At 37.3% G+C, this 24,253-nt stretch overlaps 1 protein-coding gene across 1 annotated transcript in view; it reads left to right on the forward strand.

Annotated features, from left to right (window-relative positions):
- Nucleotides 1–3,220: 3,220 nt before the first annotated feature.
- PACRG (parkin coregulated) overlaps nt 3,221–24,253 on the forward strand; it is a 224,297-nt gene continuing 203,264 nt past the window's right edge. The window contains exon 1 of the mRNA XM_074168706.1: nt 3,221–3,367. Coding sequence (XP_074024807.1) covers nt 3,221–3,367 — 147 coding nt within the window. The remainder of the gene's footprint in view (nt 3,368–24,253) is intronic.

The raw sequence follows: 24,253 nt of genomic DNA on the forward strand, positions 1-24,253 counted from the left end.
AACTAACAAGACAGGATAGTGTAGTAACAAACAGGATGGGAAATCATATAAGACTATTAAAAAGCCAGTGATACAAGTCAATTGTGTAACCTCTTCTGGAATGAGAAGTGCTATGGAAAAAATCTTCCCTAGCAAAATATCTTAAAAAGTTTCATGGGCGGGGAGGGGAGTTCATAGAAGAACCATGAGCACGGTCAAACACTTTGGAGGAAGATGGAGTAAAAAGGTTCACCTATTTCACTGGACAAAAAATAACACCAGAGAAGAATTAGAAAAAAATAGTAATATTAACATGTTAGTCAGATTTGTTCTACCTACTTCATACCACAAGGACAAAGCGACATAAAAAAAAAAAAAAAAAAAAAAGAGATAGGACATTGAAAATCAATTAAAGGAATTGTCCCACGTTGCACAATTATATTGTAGAATTCATTGCCACAAGACCTCATGAGGACATAAAGTATTTCCAGGCATATGAAACTGTAAAACATTTTGCTTTTGTAAACCATGTACTTCCTAGGATAATTCTTTAAACACTCAGGTAAAAAAACCGGGCACAGATTACATAAATTATTTCACCCTTCCCATCCTGCCCCCAATTTTTCTGTGGTATTTCTAGCTCATAAGTGTTAAGAGGAGACTTTTCAGAAAGAAGGAAATTGGACTAGGTCTCTACATCATATACTTTGAAAACAATTCTTGTACTTTCAGAGTGAGGATGTTTTTTTCACCTTCTCTTTTTTCCACTAAAATAAAACATTACTGCTTAAATCATTTAAGGCTGCAATTTGTGCAAATGTGTGTTTATAAGTTTGCAACTAACTGGCATGCACATTTCATAATCAATATTCACAAACATTTCCATCTGCCACAGGGAAAATAAAATTATAATTCCTCAGTCATATAAATGTTATCTTCATAAGCAGTAAGTAAACATTTAGATTTCAGTATGAAGGCTACAGACATCAACTCTGTAACCACATGGGCAGTCCCTTATGTACACTCAACTCATCTAAAGCATTCAAAAATACACACTGTAGTTCTATAAACACAAGCATTTTATATACTGTAGCAAGACATCAAATCAGCAGAGGACATAACATTGCAAGATGAAAGACAGTGGACCCTCTATGCTTTCCTTAAGCCAAGCCTTTAATTTAAAATATTCTCTGCTACATAAGAAAAAAAAGAAAATAGTTCAAATCACAAGAAAACCCTGTAAGTAATGTTCCACAACTGAAAAGAGACCATTTACATAAATGTTTACACAGACTGAAAATACCACATAAATAACTTTTAACTTTTTAATTTTTGCAAAGCTGAAAGAAAAAGAGCATTACCCAAATATGCACATTCATATACTGCTAAGAAAAAAACTTGTCTAGTTGAAAGACCCATAGGATTCTTGCACTTTTTGAGACGTTTAATTTAAAAACAATAAATATTTTGACAACAAACAGCATGCTTTTCAACTTGATCAGGTCTTATGTAGACAGCAACTATGACAACTACACTGAAGATGAAACAGTAAGCCTGAAGAAAACAAGGAATTGTTAAAGTATAAACGCATCTACAACATTTTATGGCTTTTACTTTAAATAATTCACAAAATTGAATAAGAAAGAAGATCCTGCAATTTGTGGGACTCTCCAGGTATAGATTCATCTTACAAGTACCAGAAGAAAACCCACTGCTGAAACAATCGATTTACATATCAGGCCAGCATTAGATGGCTACAGAAACCAACTTAAGGACCAAACTCCCAACACGATTAGGCCCAAGTTGCTTCTTTTTCAGATCACCACCAGCAAGGGCCATGCCAGACCAATAACATATATATACTAGGCACAGTCAAAGGAGTTCACATATCACATAAACCTTGCCCAACAGCACTTACAAGCGATATACTGAAGGGAAATGAAAAAAGTTTAAAAATTATCTCAATCACATGCCCTGGGCAGGCCGCTGCTGGGTCATCCCCCCACCAGAGAGCTAAAGGAGAGCACTGACCCCTCAGCACTTTGACCCCCGAGGGCTGCCCGGGGACCTGCCGGGGCGGTAACACCAGGCACCCGCCGCCACCCCCAACGGTGAGGGTGGGGGTGGGGCTGAGGCGAGGCGAGGCGAGGCGAGGCGCAGCGCCGCGCCACCAGGGAAGGCGACGCAGACGGACGGGCCAAGGGGGACCTAGGGGACCCAAAGCGGCCCACGCCGCCACCCAGGGCCGATGCCGCCCGCAACAGTAGAAGCAACGCGGCGGGCAGGAAAAGGCGGATCTACATCCGGGCTCTCTCCCTCCCTCCCTGGCGCGCTCACTCACCTATCATGGCGGCAGCGGGGGAGAGGGAGGGAGGGGAAGCACGCGCGCGTGCACGCACCCGCCGCTCGAGCGCTCCCCTTGCAGCCCTCAGCGCCTCGCGATTGCGGGCCGGCCGGCGCGAGCGGCAGGGCCAGCCGGCGGCGGACCGCGCATGCGCCTGGGGGGAAGGGAGTCCCTCTGGGTATCGTAGTTCTCGCCTCTTCACACCGCCCGCCTCTACTCACGTGACCTCTTCCCCCCACCCCTCGTTAATTACTTTCTGTTAATTTCTGTCCTGCCCGGTTTTCGGTGTACCGGCCTGTGGGCCGCGCGCGAGGGGGAGGGGGGCGCGAAAGGGGGAAGGGCGCGCGTGCTGTTGCCGTTGGGTTTTCTTTGGTTAACCTCGTGCTTCACCCGGCCACGTGACCCCCGCCGGCGAGACAGCGGGTTGTTGACGCGTTGCCTAGAGACGGGCGTGAGGCGGGGGACGCGTACTAACGCCGGCCGGTGCCCGCCCCCGCCCACAACGGACCCCGCGGCGCGAGCCTGACTGGGGGCGCTGGGGGTGAGGCGGGGCCGGGGCTAGGCGCCGGGGGGGTAAAAGGGCCCCGGGCGGGTATGAGGGGAACGGACAAGAAGAGCAGGTGGTGTCGAAGGGCTCGGGACGGAGAAGCGGTGGGGAGGAGGGGGACGAGCTGCTGAGGTGCAGAAAGGGGCTGGGGAAGGGCGAGGGGCAGGCGAGGAGGCCTGTCGGGGGCAGGGAAGACGCGGGAGAGGTGTGTGAGGGGGTGTCTCTAGTTGGGAAGGGGCAGAGGCAGACCTGCTGCGTTTTCTAACCTACTGGGGGTGGGATGTTGATATTTGTTTGGTTTTTTCCAGTCTGTATTTTGCTTGTTGTCCGTCTTGGATGCTGGTGGGGAGATGGTAGTGGAGAAAGCAGGCTCAAGCCCCTCAAAGCCTGTAGGTGACAGGTCCCCTCAGCTGCAGGAGCCACTGGGGCACGTGAAGAAAACCAAGCAGCAGGTCTGCGATGGATTCACTATTAAAGCCATGATGAAAAACACTGTGGTATGTTTGCTGCTAGTATAGAGGTGATGTTAATTGATTAACTCTCACGGGTCCAGGAGGCATAGTGACTTAGAGCTGGGGATGAAACATGTCAGGAGTATTATCATAAGGTAATATGATATATACCTTATAAACAGTCTGTGCCTGTGGAAATGGTGATGCTTTGCCTCCAAGTATATTCTTTTGGTGCCACAATTTTTCTGTATAGTTTTGTATTGACAATGCACGTTGTATTAAACTGTCAGTCTATAGAATTGTGTGTAAGGCTTACTATCTCACATTTAGCAAAATCCTGTCAATTGATACTGTAGTATTATTTGAAAGTGTTTTCGTATACTGGCACAGTGTGGTATTAATCTGATGTGAATATCACACAGGATGGCAAAGATGTGGTAAATACATTCATTTTAAAAATAAGCTTGAAAAATAATAAACAGCTTACACATGGTACAGGAGAATGTTAAACTGGAAACAAACATTAATTCTCCAGCTCCTGAATTGTATTTTTCTTTACTTGGACATAATCCAAGGTGTTAGCAAAGTCTTGTGTTCTCATGGTTTTTTTTAATTCTATATATTCTTCTGACAACAGTTATGAAATACATTATTTCCCCTGTTTTCCTGAAATAGTCTTCCTGGAGCAGTCTCTCTGGCCTTGTTATCTGTAAGAGTGTCCTCTTAAAAACCCAAACAAGTCCATCTTTAAACAAATTTTAAATGGGGTAGAAATTATGTACATTAAAAACTTCCTTCTTATTAGTAAAACTAAAATATGTTTCACCTTAGTGCGAAAAATACAAGGTGAAAACAACCAAAAAAGCCCTTAGTTTTAAAGATTGTTTGGTTTGTTTGCTTTTAATTCTAGAGATGTGTGGAATACACTATAACACTTCAGTGAGTTTAAGGATTAATTTTTAAAAAACATCCTCTTCCCTGGACAAAATTCAAGTCATGGATATTAGTACATATTTATTTACACCTGGATTTGTAAAAGACAATTGATTTAGTCAAGAAGAATCAGCAGTTTCAGTGGAGTTTGAGAAATATATATTTCATTTTTAAAAAGGAGCTTTCACTTGTTAACTAGCTATGAGTTTAGCCATAATTTAAGTTTTCTTTTAAATAGTTATAGAGGTTTAACTTTTATGCCTGCAATTCTAATTTAACAGAAATTCTAATTTAACAGAATGTTAAATCATGTGGTACTGTCATTAAGCAACAGCAAACAGGTAAACCTTTAGAGCTGCTCATTGACTCATAGAAATGATGGGGTTTCGTCATGGACCTCTGGAGATCATCTAACTTAACTTCCCATTTGAAGTGGGCCTGTCACTAGCACTAGATCAGGTCAATCATGAGTTTCCACAGCTAAGCTGCGACACCCTCCAACATAGGAGATTTCTGGACCTCTCCGGGCAACCTGTTTCATTGCTGCCCTCATGGGCAGCCTCATGGAAGGCTCAGGAGTTGACTGGAGGGTTAAAAGCACAGCAGGCAAATATATTTAAGACATGGTAATTCGTTTGTTAACAGCATGACAAGGAACAGGGTTGTCAGCAACGTGTTCAGCATCTCAAGGTCAAACAACTAGGTACAGATTAATAGCCTTTGGTGCAAGCGTGCAGTCAGTCTTAAACTCTTAGCATAGAGTCTAATAGATTACCATTACGCATATATCACTGCAAATATTGTAGGAAAGGTTCCAGAATTCTTTGATGTTGCTTGTGCAAAGACCATTTTACTAAACCATTTTTCATGAAAGTTGCTAAGTAAAGTTTTCTTCCCAAGTCTGCTTTCATAGCCATTAGTAAGTACAGAAATTAAGTACGTACAATATTCAAGACTTTTCTCAGCTCTGGCCAAGTCTAGAATTTACTTATTGAAATACATTACTTAATAAATATTCACCAAAAAAAAAATTGTTCCTGAACTGAGGAAAGTGTTTTATGTTATTCCGAAACTATAAATTCATACAGCAGTTTAGACTAAGAGCAAGATCCAATAAAGGTTTTCTACACTAACAAGCTAGATACTGTGACATTTACATTTTGATTGTTTTGTCCTTCAAGTGGAATCAAGAATTCCATGTGAGATGCTCATACATTACATGTACTGCATGAGTAGAATTAGAATATAATTGAAAATTAATAGAAAGGTTAGCAAGTAGAAAAGTGTCTGTATGTGAATGTGGACAGCACAAAGACACCTCTGTTCACTTCTGATTCTCTCCAAACAGTTATTTTTTCCTGTTTTGTGCAACTGTACATGAGAGAATAAAGTTAGTGCCCCCTTTTTCTGTAATAAACTAGTGGTAAAAGCACTTTTTCAAGGAGAGGATTAACTTTGTTACTTAAAGGGAACTGTAGAAAGGGAACTCCAGTCTATCTCCCAACTTTTAAAAGATTCTTAACCAACAAATTACAAGATTACTGAGGTGGAAAAGATCACAGAAGGAAAAGTCTCCACATGTCCTTTCAAAGAGCTGTTACTGTGCTGCAAAGAGGATTCATAGGGCTAGAAAATGGCAAGGTGGGAAACTTATTGGACAATATATTTTCATGTATACATCACTCATGCAGGAGTTTTGAAAGCTTTGGGTTTTGGAATTGTATGTACATCATTGCTTGCTAGAATGGATTTGATGGTTTTGGTGTAGAATTGGAACTTAAGACATACTGCCCAAGTGCTGAGCCAATAAAGCTATGACAGGATGTTGGGGTTTTTCTTATCTGTTTTTCCTGAACATTTACCTCCTCACTACAAAACATCAGAGCTTCAGCAGGAAAGAATGAGTTTATCTTTCCTCTACAGGTCTTTCCTTAGTAACACTATTGCCAGGTAAGTTGAAGTATCCTTCTGCAGCACATGAATTTGAACTCCTCTGGCCAGAGTACTGAATTCAGATTTTCTTCTTGGCTTAGTGTATAAACCAGTAGGTTTTATACAGAAAATATCACCATTACATCTATCTGTGTTCCATGAAATCTGTCAGAAACTGCTGCTAGTAATGTCCGTGTGTAAGGGATAAAGTGAGAATGCCTACTAGATGGCCTGAGAAATGGAGTGATGCTAAAAACCTGGATTTCAAAAACCAAAGCAGAGGTGTTCAACCTGGGGGAGTCTCAGCTACTTGCAGAAGCACAGGTCCCTGCTCCTTAAAGAAGTGTAATTGGTTATAAGCAGAAAAATGTTACTTAAATTGCACTTCTGGATTTTCATTCCTCTGTTCATCATTTAGGAGTTTACAGTCTGTATGTATTGCGATGAGTTCTCAATCTTTGTTGTTTAAAATCCTCTTTCAAGCCAGTATCAGTAGTGTGGGTTGTGAAGGACTTTCTTACCCTTTACCCTTGGTAATAACTCATAGCAAGGGTTTCATTTTAATCATAAAGTGATTTGCTTACATTCTGAAACTTGAGATTTGATATTCTATTTATATTCATCCACATTGTATAACTAAGACTTTTTTTTTTTTTAATTTACTTTGTAGCAGTAACGGCTTCTGAACTGATTTTAAGGCTATAGGAAAGCATTTTTTACAAGAAAAAAGTTTTCCCTTTCTGTTGTAATAGCTGATTTATTGGCAAAGGCAGTACGTTTTGGAGCAAGTAGATGTCAAGTGAAAGGAATGTTTTGATAAATGTTTATTGGCCAGTAGTATGTCCATCTTGAAGGAATTGTTCCATTTTTTTCCATCTCCCCTCTTCCATTTATGTTGATGTTTCTTGCAACTACAAAGGAAGTTGGATCAGCTCTAACAACTGTTAACATATGCAAGGAGAAGGGGAAACAGGAATATGTTGTCAGCACAAGCTGTCTGGGTGGGAATGACCCTCTCAACAACATTGCTTTCTCAGTTCATTTAAAACCAGTTATGGAACTGAGTTATAGCAGGGTAATTCCACAAGCATTTAAAGCAACATAAACTTGCACCAAAATTGAAAGGTATGGTTTTGTCGGAGTGGGAGACGGACCCGGAGTAACGATGAGTCTCAATATGAGTATGGTCGTTCTCCCTTTATTCAAGTTCTCACAGAGTATATAAAGACAGACAAGCAGAGCACGCACTAGCGACAGCTATACGATTGGCTTACAGTCTCTGTTCACACGCCTAGAGCGCTCACACAATTAGTGCAGACCTCTTGTCCACGCGCAGCAGATGTTTCTCTATCTCCCGGAGGCAGTACCGCTTATCTCTTACTTATCATGTAGCTACTTCTTCATACTTCTGTTTCTCAAGGAGAGTTCACAGCCTCCTCCGGGCTTTCATCCTTATCAAAGACTGGGTTGCTCATTGCAATCAAGTCGTGCCCTTTTTCACTCAGCCATTCCTCCACATGGTTTTCATCCCTGGACATACATTCTTTGTGCAATATAAACTTTTGCTTGGCCATGCAGTGGACTAGACTGGGGTCCCGGTTAAGCCTAGATTAAAAGCAGCTCAGCATTTTTTTTCATAGCAGTGTGGACTTGACATACAGTTTAGTAACAGTGTAAGCTAACAAAATTTGTGGCTGCTACAGCCCTGCCTGCTTCTGCTGCATATTTGTACCTCTTCCCTTGTGTCAATAAACACAGTCATGCAACTGAATTGATGAGGCACTTTAATTGCATTATATCCAAACATCAAAAGCTTCAGTGCAAGGAGGTTTTTATTTCCCTATTTCCCCTCATAAAGTTATGTTCTTTTCCAATTCCATGCTTGTTTTTACTGTAATGACCACATTGATAGTATAACATAAAAGCAGAATACACAGGAAAAATACTAATGCTTAGGACCATAATGTCTTCTAAAAGCCTGTATTTCATATTATGTTTTCCAGCTATAACTATACTGCTCTTGTTATTTTAAAATATTTTAAAATCAGCCCTTAAATTTTTGCAAATGTGGGAAAAGGTTGATATTGTTCATAGTTGCAGTGCTAAGATGATAAGATTTGTTTAATATCCTCAAGCACGAAGAAATCATGCTGTTTCATTTATGAAAATCTGTTACACACTTGAATCTTCAGTAAACCCTTTTTTATAATTCAGTCATATGTCTTACAACAGATAAGTAAATTATCAGTTAGACTTCATTTCATGTTTTTGATTGACATTTCTCGTTGTCAAATCACTTCATTTGATTCATGATATTTTGCATAGAAAGACCCTGGAAGGTTTTAAAGTCCATAGCTAGAGGAGGCAAATGTAAATTGATTTGAAAATATTATGACAGTGATGTTTCAAGACTTCTCTACTAATCAGTTTGTTATGAACTAATGAATAAAGTATTTTTAACTGGATATAATTACAGAGATAGTTGTCAAATTCTGTCAATTCTTGCATTGGAATGACACTATTTTAAACTTTTCAAACTGAAACTAATATAAAAGAGAAGTGTCAGACTAATTTTTTTTAAGTATATGAGAGAAAAGGTGTTACATGTTTACAGTTTTCATACAAGTTTAAAATTCTGCGGTCGTCTGAGTATGTGGGTGTCTTAGTCTGGTGTTTCACTAAATCAAGTGGGCATTTTTCACATTTTTCAGTTTTCAGTTGTTTGAGTGCAAGTGTAGGAATTCAGAACAAAGTATTACAAAATAGTTATTAACAAAAGTCAAGATTTTAAGCTGTCAGCTTGCCAAATAGGGAATTGCAGCATTTCCCACCTGCAGCTGGGCACATCTCTGGAGCTAGCCAATAGAAAACGTGAAGGAGATCAGTTAGAAAGGATCTGCCTTATACCTTTCTCAGCACACAGACTCCAGAACACTTTCCAAAGAACATAAGTATGTATTCTTTCTTTCAACTTGATCTAATTCCTTCCAGCTGAGATAAATCCTGACCTCTATGTAGGCTTCAGCCTTTATCTTAGTTTTCTCTCTGTTAGTTGACTGGGGATACCTGGAGTGAGTTCAGTAAAGAACCATCAAGACAGGATTCTGGAGCACATGTTCCATGAGGAGAGGCTGAGGGAAGTGTATTTTTTTCAGCCTGGAGAAGAGAAGGCTACCAAGGTACCAGTGTTCAGAATAGTGAAAAGCTTTTTCACCATGAGGATAGCCAAGCAGTGCATCAGGTTTCCCAGAGTTGTGCAGTCTCCTTGGAGGTTTTCAATACTCAAATGGAAAAAGCCCTGAGCAACCTGGTCTGATCTTAAGAGGTAATCCTGCTTGGAGAAAGAGGTTGGACTGGAGACTTCCCGAGGTCCTTTCCAACCTGGGTTTTCCCACGATTGTACCTTTTCATAGAAGCACAGAATCATAGAATGGCTAGAGTTGGAAGGGACCTTAAAGATCATCTAGTTCCAAACCCCCTTCCATATGAGGGTGGTTTGTGGCCACTCCATGGCTCTGCTGCTACTAAGGTCAGACAAATTACTGATGATTAAGTGACACTGGAACTGGGGAAAGAAAAAGTAAAAAGGCATTTGAAAGTGTTTGCTTTAGTAGCTTTGCTGCTTTTCTGAAGATGTGATGTGAAGGGGGCAATAAATGCTACAACTGAGAAGATACTTTATTTTTCTGGTAAGTTGGTCTCCCTTCTGACTCTCAAAAAAACTATGTAACACCATATTGTTTTGGTTATAATAGTGAACTACATTGTAAATGTAAGGTTGGCTTTATAAATGCAATTTCCCAGAGAGTCTGCATCAGTACTTGAGTAGCAGCAACACGTGCTCATCAGCTGAGATCCCTACTGCAGCTAATTCTTCTTATACTGTCTGCTCTAACAAGTATGTAGTGAGTACTGCTGCTAGGAATTGAAACAGCAGGCTGTGTCTGTAGCTGTCAACCTCTGGATGCTGTCCCTTGTTTCACAGTCTCCTCTTGTCACTGCTTTAACTTAAATGACATTGGAAGCTTTAAGTGGGTGAAGGAGACAGGAGAGGTAGCATAGTGGCATTTGCGCTAGGGAAAGTACTGTGAGAACACTGGGGAAATGGGAGAGGAACTAAATGTCACTCCTCAAAGTGGGGACCTGGGTGATCACTAACCCAATATGATTTTTGCTTTTGCTGTGCTCACCAAACTTACGCACTGATATGCCAAGCCAGTGTTTCCTTGTTGCAGACAGAGAGGGCTGGGGTCCATACCTGGGAAATGGAACTTTTCTTTCTTTTTCTCTCAGATACATCCAGTTGTCTGGATGGTCTACATTTAACTGACATGATCTGGTAAGGCTTTGAAGGGATCAGGGAGGTTTTGTTTTTGTCTTGAAGTTTTTTAAACCATTTTGAAATGACAATTACTGCAAAGCCAAAAAAATAGTAACAAATAATGCTATCGATATATTGATAAAATTTCTAGACAGTGTGATAGAAAAAATACTGTGAAAGACTGAGTGGTTCCTCCTAGCACCAGTTGATTCCTTGATATACTTCCATTCGTGTAAGCCATTTGGCATAACTTTTCATTTTGATAGTATAGTTGCATATTTTTTGCTGGAAAATTTACGGTTCTCTGATAACTTCCTTTCTTAGATAAAATATGTATTAGATCATCAAGATGAAGTTGTAAAGGTCCAGTATGCAGTTGCAATGTGCTGAAGTCTTATGGACTATGGAAGCACATTATGGAAGTTTTGTATTTAATAAATACACTCTGACTCTGTGCTTACATTACAAATATTATGCTTATTATAGTGGCAAATTTTGGTCTCGATTGTAACTAGAGAGGATGCATGTAAGTAAAGGGATTGTTCCCAAGAGCAATGTAATTCTAGAGTCAGATAGACCTTCTGTCGGGTCTCTTGACAAAACAGGATTCTGATGTGATTATAAAACCTGCCTGAAATATAGTAGGATAGGAAACACATAATTTAGCTTTTCATACATTTGTGATGGTATTTTTTCATGTATACTTCTCAGTTTGCATGCTTGCGTTTGAAAGCAAGATTTTTCTTTTTTAAAAAAAAATTACTTTTCACCTATTTCTGCAAAAGGTGATGTCAAGATCCTGATAGCAAGAATGAATATGGATTTGTTCTCAGTTTGATAATAGAAGTTTGTGGATAGCATGTTGTGCCTTAATTGAAAGCTAATGTCATTAGCCTGTTGAGGATCCAGACTAGTTTTATTTGGGTTAGTTTTGGTGCGGGGTTTTTTTTGTGATGGAAGTCTTTTTATCACTTGTCTAGAGTAAACAATTGTATACTGCAGTAAGTACAAAAGTTCTGCACAATGTGTGATGAAGTTAAAACATATTATAAAATACACTGTAGAAATGATTGTGCTATGAAAACTTGAAGCAAGCATGGGATACTGTTAATTTCCTATGTAACAAGCATTTGGAGGAAGAATAGGTCTTTAAATGTATGTTTTGATGCCTATTTCATTAGTCATAAGCATATTACTGAGATTTTTTGTGTGGTTAGTAGGCGATACATAGTGTTCTGCACAAAAAGCAATATAAATCCAAATCAAGAGTACAGTATTTTCTTGCCTGTCTTGTGTGCCTGACATTCATTAGTTTTGCCATTATCACATGAACATTATAATAAAAATGTTTGTCTCACTGTGCATTTCATTATAATATGAAAGAATGAACTACATCTCAGACGTTGTTTGGACTTACCCACATGTTCTTGAAAATATCTGTACATGTTAAGTCTTCTAAAGTTTAGCAGATCTTTCATTCTTTCAATAATTGTTCAGATAGGAGTTCTTTTCTGCTATTTCCATGTAAGATTTGTCTTAATGACAGCTGTATTATTACAGCTGGAAGGGAATATGGAAGGAAATATTCTTTCCTACTTTTTTTTTTTTTTAAAATTAAGGGAGCAAGTGAGCAAAGCCTCATGCAAGGAGCATCCCTGCAAGGGAGTTAGGGTGCAAGGACCCGTACAAGGCTGGGAGCATTCAAGGGCTTGTGAAAGGCCATGCTTGCGAGGCCGGTGCACACCCGCGTGCACACTCCCACTTCTGTGTGCACCCCCGAGTGTGGCCATTGCAGCCCCCTTTTTATAATAATATTTTAGAGATGTTCTAAAAAAATCCAAAAGCTTTGAATTCGTTTTCTTTCATTGTAAGTCTGATTGCATAAAATCAAGGGAGAATCTTTGATATGAGTTTTCTGTTTCAAGACTAGTCATCATATACTTATTTAGAAAAGACTGGTGGTCTACATTTAAATCTTTAGAAAAAATAAATTATGCCCTGTCCTATTGCTTATGATTTATTGTGACATTACTGTTTTGTATTGGATATCTTCTCAGCTAAAACTATTTAGGCAAAGGTGCATGCATACTTTACTGAATTTGATAAACCTATTTTTTTCACAGAAGTTGAAAACATACATTCTTACTTCCCAAAGCAGGTCTATTGATCTATCTCTTTCTGCACTCTTATCTACTGCTCCATGCTCTCTTTTTCTCTGACTTTGTTTACTTTACACATCTTCCAGATGTGTTGTTTTTCTGTATTGGTGGATTTCTCTTGCAATGTCATTCAACAGGTGGGGTTCTTTGTGGGAGGGCAGTTCCACACAGCTAGGAACCTTTTAGAGAAAGCACTTATAAAGCTTCTACCCAGACCTTATTAGAATACCTTAGATAATCATTTTTACTGTGAAAAAAAAAAAGCCTCAAAGGAATGAGCTCAATCTTCTAAATTGCAAGTTTGTAAGGTATGGCTGAAAAAATATTTTTCACAGGAACTGTGTGTGTATTAGCTGATTTTTGTACATCTTTTACAGTATTTTACTAACTCATGCCTTTCTAAATTTCTTTGCCCTTCATTTTTTTTTGTCAGGTTTTAGATTAATAGTTCAAGGTCAGAGGAACAATTAATGTAACTTGATTTGATCTCCTGTGTAATATAGTCTGTCAAATTCAGAAAGTGATTTCTGCATGTAATGTGTAACTTCTAGTTGAGCTAGAAAATATGTTTTTTAGAAAATAATACAACCTAAAGGTAATGGTGATGTCAGAGAGTCCATTATATCTGTAAATTATGCCAATGCTTAACTTAACCAATGTGATACCATTAGTAATTTGCAGTCCAGACCTATATCTAATTACCACAAATAGTCAAATTTCACTGTGTAAATACTTTAGACAACTACTTACAGAGAGATACTATCTTTAAAAATCCACAAAAGTAAAGTCTGATTAAAATGATCGCTTTGGATCATGTTTTTCCAAAGAAAGGAAATAAGATGTGTTTTTAGGGGAGACCTTTATAAATATAGTCATGGTTTTTATGTTTTTAAAAGGACTTTCTAAATCTGTGTAACATCTACAGCCTAACCACTGGAAGATTATGCTACTACATGAAAAAAACACAAAGTGGAAGTAAACCATTTCACCAGATGCTTCAATAAGCATCCAAACTGACAGAGCCTGATATCCTGCAGGTTTTTGGTTTTCTGGTTGATTAGTGTCAAAATTAAGCTTTTCCTGCTGATATTTAATAAGATATTTGGTGTCTAATAACATGAGAGACAAGCCTCTTGATTGGAGCACTCTTCTTTGTTCTCCCGTATTTCCATAAAACATGAAGGCAACTGTTTATGCCTGAAATCTTTTTCTCAAATTCAGCTGAAAATGATCGACAGATACACATTCTTTAGGAATGAAGGCAGGCAAGTGTACACAGAGCATGGATGTATAAGCCTTGTTTCTTTATGAAGCTATTTTAGAAAAAGTACCCCTATGCATCTGTTCCATTTGCCAGAAAAAAGAAAAAAACTAAATAAAATTGAACTCTTGCAATATAAAAAGTGAATCATACAAGTAAGAAAAAGTTTGACTTCCTTTCAATCAGAAGCCATTGCTTGAAGATGCACCAAAATGTCTGAACGCTTAATAACAGAGTTACATAATTTCATTGAGAAAATAAACTATATCTCTCAGTGCCTAGACTTCACTTTTGGAACTACAAGAACATTAGTGACTTCACTGCTTTTCCAGTTAAGTGACTGGTAGTATCACCAAAGTTGACAGCAGGGTGCATGAGCAGCACAATACAGAACTGCTTGTAGAATCAGAATATCTGAAGCAGATCCTTTTTGTCACTTCATTAGAAAGTAGAAGTACTTCTTCTGTAGTAATAGAGGAGAAACCTCTGACTACTTTCTGGCTTCCACGTTTAGCCTGTAGATATTAGTCCACATTACTAAAGGTTAAAGAATCTGTTTACTAAGTTTTGTAATTAAACAATAAGTATATTGTTGTTTATTGTCTCCTATTGTTTAACCTCCTGATTTTAATGTACTAGAAACTTGTCTTTAATGACAAGGTATGACTTATTTAAGAAACATTTCTCAAACTTTACTAGATGTCTTCAGGTAACATACATATGTAAACACAGGAAGCTAGTAATAGTAGTAGCACTTCTGTTTTGCAAACACACAGTCAAGGACTGCAACTGCTAAGCTACTAGTAAGACTAAACATTCTAATATATACTGAAGAGTTTATTATAGAAAACATTCGTATAGTATTACTGAAAACCAGACTTGCAAAAATAAGTTCTTATAAATAAAATAGAATGAAGTGGTAGATAAACATAAAAGGCATTAAGGAAACAATTGCTTTATGTATAAACCAAATATCTGTGTTTACATGTGACTGAGAATAAGACAAAAAGAGTTTTATCAATGTTCATTAAGATAAAATATGGTTTTGTAATTTAGGTAATCTATATGAGTAAACCTGTGAGATTAAAGTGGTTTTGCTACTTATGTAAGTGAAGGACAATTTATAACATGGACGTACCACTTAATTTCCCAGCTTTTGTGTACAATTCTGTATCTTGGGAAGAGTAATAAAAGGAATTCTTCCAAGAATAGGTATTTTATGGAAAATTACCTTTAGAAAACTTACTTTGTTTTAGAGATAAAATGGTTTGAATGATAGAGGTAAGGTAGTATCATGGGATAATACATTTTGCATTTTTTTAAAAAAAGCAAATCAGATTCAGCGATCTGTGAGTTCAGTTAATAGGCTTATGGAACATAAATATTTAGTGACAACTTTAATTTATCATAAGGTACTAGATGAAATGTCTTGGTGAAAGCTATGGTAATTTTTATTAAGAAGCCAGAATTTTACTCCTGACATAGGAATTTGTACTCGATACTTAATTTAATTTTCTCAGAGTATATAATTATTTTTGGTAGTGTTCAAAATAGATTCACATCCTACATTAAAAAATTACTTTTTAATGACTAGATATGCTTTCTGTGGGCTACCAAAAATTGAAAAGAAACCGATAGCTGAGAAGTTAGACTGTGAAGAGTGTAGAGTGTGGAATAAGCCTTGTATTTATGCTGTTTATTTTCTCAAGACGGTATGATTTACTGACTGTGTGCTGCAACCAAAAGTCATCTATGAAATTATAACTCCTAACATGAAAAAAAATCATGCTTTTGCTAAAGATTTGTGTAGAAGTTTTGATATTTTCAGAATTTGTATACAAAAACCTTAATGGAATATAAAAGAGACAAAATCTTCCTGTTTTCACTTAAGTGAGGTTTTTTTAAGATTTAAATGAACTTGCTAAGCAGAATTCTAGGTGCTTAGTATGGAAGGCCTCTTATTTAGTTGTCTAAAACTAAAATATACGTGCTTATCCTTTAAACTCCTAGTTTTTTGAAGTATGATATAAGTAGTTTGAGTATGATAGACAAAACTGAATTTTTTGAGTCATTCATGTCATCCTCAGCTACACTGTTTGCAGTATTCCAGATTGAAAGTGAACATGTAGATAATAAAATGAATGTACAAATGGAAAATGTGAAAGCGAAAATGGATGGATGGATGGATGGATGGATGGATGGATGCATGGTGGCACTGTGGATTGATGCTCTGTGAAAAATCAGGAGGGCCTAAGTAACTTAGTTTTGGCCAGATCTTCAGTCTTGCTTATGGCATTCAGAGTGTACTAGTGTTCCTAATAAACCACGTCCTTTACAGTACAGCCACAAGGAGGATATACATGTACCTCATCAAAACTCTCAGCAGTGTTTGGCCATGCGTATCTTCTAATTGTCTTTTTTTCTTCCCAGTGCGACACCTACCTATCTGTCATTACAGACATTTTTTAACAATATATCCAGGTTTTTGACAAGGGCCTTAAGTCTGTAGTCCATCTGTGTTTGCAGGAGTGAAATGAAATAAGAAATCTGCTAGTTTCTTTTGCCACTGAAGAAGTGTGTTGTCTCGAGATATCTCATAAAGTTTTTTATCAAGCAAAACAAGTGGTAGAACCAGTCCTTGTAATTTCACACAAATAAAGGCTTTCAGGGCTGGAAAGAAACCACCCATCAGAATTGTCTTTAAGCTGACTGATAGGAATTGACCTATCCAGTTCAGGGTGACTGATTAATTTCTGCCAGTCTCCTAGGCAAGTCGGCAGCACATGCTGATCTTCAGTGTCAAACACTGCTGATAGGTTTAATGAGGTAAGCATGGATATCTTCCTCTTAGCTGTGCCAGAGAGGAGATCGTTCGCAAGCAAGGCTAATGCACTCTGAAAGCTGTTACCAAGTCTGAAAGCCCTACCGCGCAGATTTAGGTCATTGGCAGAGAATTCAAATTCTGTTGATTTGGGTTTTTAAATTATTTTTATGATCATTTTTCCCAGGAATAAAAAGCTCTATTAAGTAGTAGCTGGACAGAACATTTGGACTAAAAGTAGTTTTTCAGCCTGGGCATTAACACTTAATTTTTCATGTTGTTTTAAAAAATGCTATTTAGGTTCCAGATTATGTTCATATTGCATGACTACTCAGGTCTTTGTCCGGCTGGGTTTTGATTGTCTTCAATGATGGAGATTCTACATCATCTTTGGATAACCTGTTCCAATGACTGCCTTCATTGTGAAAAACGGTTTTTCTACTGTCTAGTCAGAATGTCCTTTTTTGCAATTTCTGACCTTGTTTCTTCTCTTTTTGTTGTGCATCTCTGGGAAGAGCCTGACTCATCTCTGCTGTGCCCTCATGCTGGGTAACTGAAGACAACAATGAGATTCCCCTTAAGCTTCCTCTTCCTAAGGCTGAACAAACTTTCTCTCAGCCTCTCCTCATGTGGCGTGTACTCCAGCCCTCTCTTTATATTGGTGACCTTCCACCAGCCTTGATCCAGTATATCAATGTCTTTCTTGTACTGGGGAGTCTGAAATGAGACCGTGTGCTCGAATTGCTGTCTCACAAACATCAAATAAAAGGGGGATGCTGAATTCCCTCAACACTCTTGATGTAGCCCAGAATGCAGTTGCCTCATCTCTTCCACAAGAGTACACAACTGTTCAACTTGTTGTTCGCAGGGATCACCGATATCTTTCCTGCTAAGCTGCCTTCTAGATAGTCATTGCCTACCCTGAACTGTTCCAATGCAGAACTTTGCATTTACTATTACTGAACTTGGTGAAATTACTGTCAACCCATTTTGCCAGCCTGTCAAGATATTTCTGAATGCCCCCCTGCAAATTGGACATCATTCACAAAGTGTCTTGGGGTACATTCTGTCCCATAGTCCAGCTTCTAAATGAGATGTTAAATAGCTCAGTAGTGATCCCTGAAGAACGCTTCATGTAACCCCCTACCAGTCAGTCAACTAAGTGCTATCCTTTGGGCACAACACCCCACCATTTTCCACCCTCCTTGTGGTCAGTTTCTCATAGAACTCACTTGAAGCGAATGGGATGTAGACTGCCAAATGGCACTAGATGCTACACTACACATATATGAATGTCTCCATCTCATTAAGATCATGGGTCCATGCATGAACTAATTTCTACAACTACTCCCTGCTCCTTGAGAATAAGAATCAACTCATATGCTTCTTTTATGCTGTATAATTTAAAAATCTCATTCTCCACCATTTCTTGAAGGGATGAATTGCTTATCTTATCCCAGTGTGAAGAATATAAAGACTATAAATCTATTATTATATTACTATATATTGTATCTATTATTCCCCCTGAAAGTGTATTTTAAAAAAATATAATTACATTTCCTTGATGCAAGAAGGAGCAGCAATGTAATTAGTGTTAACAGGGACACACGAATTTTATTATACATTTTTAGATTTTGTAGATTTCTGGTTATGTAGTACAAGTAAAGTTTCAGCATACGAACAGTAATAATAAATATTACAATGCAGTGTTTGAAATGCTTTCTGAGTTTGTACCATTTGAATACTAGCTAATTTTTCACTTAGAACTCCAGGATCTAAGTTGGAAGAAGTTTGTTAATGACTTGGTTTTCTGTGTGGAGAAAGAGAGATGGCTAGCTGCTACTTAACTGTGTTATTGTAATTATATTTGATGGTGATTTGATGTGGGCTGAATAAACTGTTGTATTGGTAGGTGATGAAAGCTAGATGAATAAATTAACCAATATCAGTGGAAGATTCCAGATTCCATTTCTAGACATCAGGTAAACCAGGCCTAATTTATTAAATTCCATGGAAAGACGATAGCTCTAAAAAGTGCCTCTATTATCTCCCTCATTCTTCTTAATGAGCGTACTATCTCATATATGTAACCTTTCAAGCTTCAGGTGCTATTGTATAACTTGGCTTCTGTTGCTTTTATTGTTTTGGAAGTTGGCCTTCTGTTTTTTGTCATCTTTCTGAACATGATTTCATTAGTATTTTATAAAATCCATCAGCTTTAGGAATGGAAGTAGAGGACACATGTTGAAAAGGTTGGTAACCTAGTATTTATTCTGTGACTGGCCTAAGTAAAACATACTTACTCTTTCTTTACTTTTTTTCTATCATTCGAGTCTGACTTTTTGTTATAGTCTTCCTGTGATAGTCTGACTTGATGAAGTCTAAAGGGTAGCTGTCATCTTCTGTTACAGGACTTTGGCACTGTATAATCATATTAGCCATCTTTCATTACTGTTTCAGCAGTTACAGTAAGATGGTGGCAGTGTATAGGTGTCAAAACTGACTTTATCTTCTGTAGCTTAGTTTGCAGACAGTCTGCAATGTCAGTAGACATTTGGCTTGCTTTTGACCAAAAGGACCACAGTTACAAGTGAGCAGGGGTATAATTGAGCAACAAATTACAGTGAATATGAATTAAACAAAGCATCCCTAGAGCTACATGGCAGAAGTCATGTGTTACTAATTCTCTGAGTTATTACCTCATAATAACTAGCATCCTGAAAATGTTCATCTGTTATTAAATTCTTGCAGAGTGTGTTGTATGAAATACTGAATAACATTTTTCACAGTGTGTGATTCACATTGAGTACTTTATCTCTGGTAATCAGATCGCATTGCGTAAAGGAAGTGTGTATGTGGTTGGATCAGGCGGAATTTAGAGGACAATCATATCTTAATTTCATTTGAAATAATATTTAGAAGAAAAAAGGAATCATCAAGCAACTTTTCTGCATGTGTTTAATGGATCATATCTTAAGGACTTTTGGAGTTGCATGGTTGTCAGAAAGTTATTCAGCAAAGGAAAAGGGCAATGATAAATCATTTTCAGGTTTACCATTTCTCAAAAACACTCTATTTTTCATTAAAAAAATATTGTTATGCTCAAACTTCTAATGCAATTTGAAACTTATCTCCAAATCAGTAAAATAATAATGATTAAAACTATAGTTTGTACTTTCTATTATAAAATATCATTGCATTTAACCAGATGTATAGTTAGTGATCCATTGCACTGTATCACGTTAATTTATAAGAATTAACTCTAAAAACCTGAAAATATTTAAGGGGAATATAAAGTTTTCAAGCATCGAAGATTGACTGAGCCTAAATATTTTACTTGTCCTCAACATTCATTGTACTTTACCAACATATTTATCGAGGCAACTGAAAAGAATCCCATTTGGGGTAAAAATGGAAATTAGTTTTCTACCTAGTAATTCCATACTGTCAATTGTAATAACGTCTTGTGTGGTAACTCAGAACTAGAGCCACTCAGTGGCCAACCTAACTCAGCAAACAGTAATCACGTATACCCAACTTTCACTGTTATGAATAAGGTAAAATGTAACTAAGGGTGAAAAAGCTTAATGTTCTGTTGTAAAATGTTAGGATGTCAGAGCTTCCGTCTGCATTTTCTCCAAATGTTAGCAAGGAATGAGCTCTTCTCTGTAAATCATAAAAAATGGTATAATGTTTTGAGATTGGTTTTGAGAAATCAACACATTAAATAAGAATGTATCCTTTTCATCAGGACGAACATTTTAATTATAATCAATGTAGCCTATGAATAAATAATACATTTACTATAATGCTCTTCTAGTAACATTTCCTTGGTCACTTACTATGCTTTTGCAGGATTTAAGTTGTGGGTATGGAAATCCATCAAATTTTGTATTTGTAAGGCTTTTGCGTGAGTATTTTATGAAAAATGAAAATAAGAAGGTACATCAAACTTGATATGTTCCTATGCTTCATTAATTTTTCATCTTTTTTTTTCCCCACAAGAATCTAGATAAAGAAAATCACATTACATCAATTACACAGTTATGCTTTTGTGCCTGCACAAAGCTATCTATATCTCTCAGAATGCTTTTATACTTTAGTATCTAAGATCACTTTTTGTATTGAGCAATATATATGTAGGCTCCTGAGCCCATGCACATTTTCATTTTTCTTGTAGAAGTCAGATGAGCTGTATACAAGCGTAGGTGTCCATTTGAACTCAGATCATCAAAGATCTTGGTATAAATGAAAAATTGTTTGGGATATTTAGGATTTGTCTGTAATCCTGGCATATGTCTGATTTCAGCGTGAGCAGGAACATAAGACTTTGTGCTGCAGTGTCATGAAGTTCAGTACAGAGAAGCTACTGAGATTACTACTGGGGAATCTGGATGATCACTTTTGTACCAGAAACTGCAGACCTAATGACAGTTCCGCTACCTGTGTCAGCTCAGATACAGCTGGTACAGAGTGTGCTTATGTGTGCTGTGTTAATCATGTTCACAGCGGAGCACCTTCACAACACTGGTCATTCTGATTTTTAACGTGTCTAGTTACATTTAATATGATGTATATAAAATATGTTACTGAATTGTAAATACATGTGGTTACACACATACTTGATACAGATACCTGTACAAATATAAGTAGCCTTGTGTTCTTGTATTTGCACACAAAGATAGCTATATTCACAGTTAATTTACTTTGACACATTTCTCAAATTCTTTTTTCATACCATTTGTATACATGATAATTTAAAAAACAAACTAAGGCATGGATGAGAAAATGTTTATGCAATCTTAAAGGCAATTTATCATTATTTGTTACCATACATAACTAATTAGGTTATATACATGTGCAGAGATCATTACAAAGTACTTTTTAAAAGCTTAACCTTTTAGCATAGAATTAGTATGAGAAAATTTAGCCTAAAGATTCCTTTTCCTAGTTACAAATTTTTGAAAGTGGCAGTTCATAATGGCAGTATTTCTTGTGCTCCTTCCTGTTACAGCCTTCATAGCATAGCTTGGTAGCTAATGGGGGCGTTGCTAGCAACCCTAATACTTGGATGGCATAACCTTTTCCATTTTAATAGATTCTTACATTCTTTTCTTTGAGAAGCTGTCACATTTACAGTGTTTGCAGCAGATCTTTAATTTGGTGTAAATAAACCCTTAAGTCTCTGGTGTCGTTTTTGTAAAATGAAATTCTCTTCAGCTTTTGCTGATATATAAACCTGAATGTTGAGATTTCCTTTCTTACTTGAAGAACTTTGGTCAACTACCAGAAAAATACTGCATTGATATTTGGACACAGACAGGTGTTTCTGCCAAAGTGAAAGCTTGAGAGCTCTCTGAGCTGCTGTATATTGGAAGGGGTGGGACAGGAGCCGAAACAAGCCAAGTTCTCCTGTCTTCAGAACTCGGCTTTATCCTACCCCAATGAAACTGTCTGCAGAAGAAATAAAGCTCGGTTCTGACTCCAAGTAAATGTTTCCCCATGTCCAGGGCCTTTTGTTCCTGCATATTGTCTCCCTTTTTTCCTCCTTCTCTGCCTCTGACACAAGCACCATATGGTCGTGGAGGTATCTTAATATTCCAACAAAATAATGAGAGGTGGAAGAGAAAAAGAGAGTGGGGGGAGTTGTTTGCCAAAGGGGGAACTGTTTGTTTTTTTACTTTTTCCTTTAAACAATCATGTAGGAGGGATTACATAGGAACAAATATTATCTTAGTTGTAAAGCACACCAAAATTAGGAAATGCCAGATTCCAGATGGCCCATGAGACCTTAATTGCTGCTTTGTGCATTTATGGTATGCTATAACTTTTAATAATGTTATAGTATACTAACTTTTATTACTCAGTCCTCAGGATGAACTCAGAAGGGTCAGAAATGAGATTGGATGTACAATATTAAATCTTCTGGGTTTAGATTACTATTTTGTTTTGCAACATTAAAATCTTTTGTTCAATCACTCTATGTAGACAGATGTGACAAAATCTAATAAGCAAGTATCTGGGAAATTAATATTTTAGAAATTTCTGTATGATGTCATGCATTTTATTTCAATTATTTGGGGAAATTATTATTCAGGAATGCTAAAATTTAGTTGATCATAAAATACGATAATTAATAATGATTAGTAAATTACATATCTTACTTTATTTGCCATTATTGTGTCCATGCATGCAATGAAGACAAGAATTTCTAGTTATAGAAGTCTTAGCTGCTAAGCATTATGAACAAAACAAATTTTAGAAAACATGGTAGAGTTCCGTTTATATATAAATTATGTAGCTCAAACTCATTATGTGATGACTGCCCTATATTTGCATCATTTCCTGTATGCAGATTAGAGTTTTATTTATCAGATTACAATAGTTATGAATTTTGCACGTTCATTCCATTGAAGCTTGCAGACTTCTTCATAGCATAAAGATTTTTTCATTTTGTCTGATTATCTTTATGATTCATGCTATTTACACTATAAGTTCTCCTGGCTAATCAGCTCACAGATCTTGTTCCATTTTTGTTCAGTAGTTCTAAAGAGGCAAATTGAGAAGTAAGAGAAAAGCATCTGTGAGTTACCTGTCCTTTCTTATGACTCAAGCCCTTCTGACTGTTTTTAATACTGTAACTTTTCCCTTCTGCCCATTCAACTTGCTGAATGTTCAACTTCCATCTTACTCTTTGTCTGTCTGCAGAAGGGACTACCTCCAGCACATATTTAAAGAACATGACAGTCTTCCTTGCATATGCTTCTAAAATATGCTTCCAAATGGTTTTTTGTTGATCCGCCCTTCTTTCCACAGAAATGTTTTCTGTGTTTTGAAACCTAGTTTCAAAGGGAGAGAGGTAAAGCTAGAGTTACTGTGAGCAAAGCAAGGTCTAAGACGTGTTAAAGGACCTGGGGTTATTGTGGTGTTTGGTACTATGGAGGAGACTATAAAACAGTAGCAAACTCCAGTTTGGAAGTCTCCCTATTCTTAGAACAATTTATTTTTCTATATTGATGCTGTAGAAATGTTTAAACTTGCCCTTAAAGGACTCTTTAACATTCCAAAGGGCTAACTAAACAGGAAAACTAGGGTACCGATGCTTCTTCTGGAGCCCAGCGGTTAAAATACAGAGTTGTATGATTTCTCACCAAGTTTGTTAAGGCCAAAGTACATGTAAATGTTTTAAAATACTTTGGTTTTTAAAGATATACAGGTAATTCACACAGGTAATTCACACGTATTCACATAATTCAGTAAGTAAGTAAGCTCGTGGATGCTTACTGCTTTTCTAGCTATCAAGCCGCAATAAGTAATTATTGTTCCTCTCAACAGTTTTTCTTTTTTCAGTTGCATCTGTGTAAATGGAAAACTATTTGATGTATATTTATATCACAGCTTGAGTGAAAAAAAAACGGTTGTTGAAATCTTGACTGACAAAATTAAATTAGATGTTTTTTGTAAATGTTGATTTTTTAAAACCTGATATGCAGTTTATATGCTA

This window comes from Numenius arquata, chromosome 2, assembly GCF_964106895.1.
Source record: "Numenius arquata chromosome 2, bNumArq3.hap1.1, whole genome shotgun sequence".
Classification (NCBI taxonomy): domain Eukaryota; kingdom Metazoa; phylum Chordata; class Aves; order Charadriiformes; family Scolopacidae; genus Numenius; species Numenius arquata.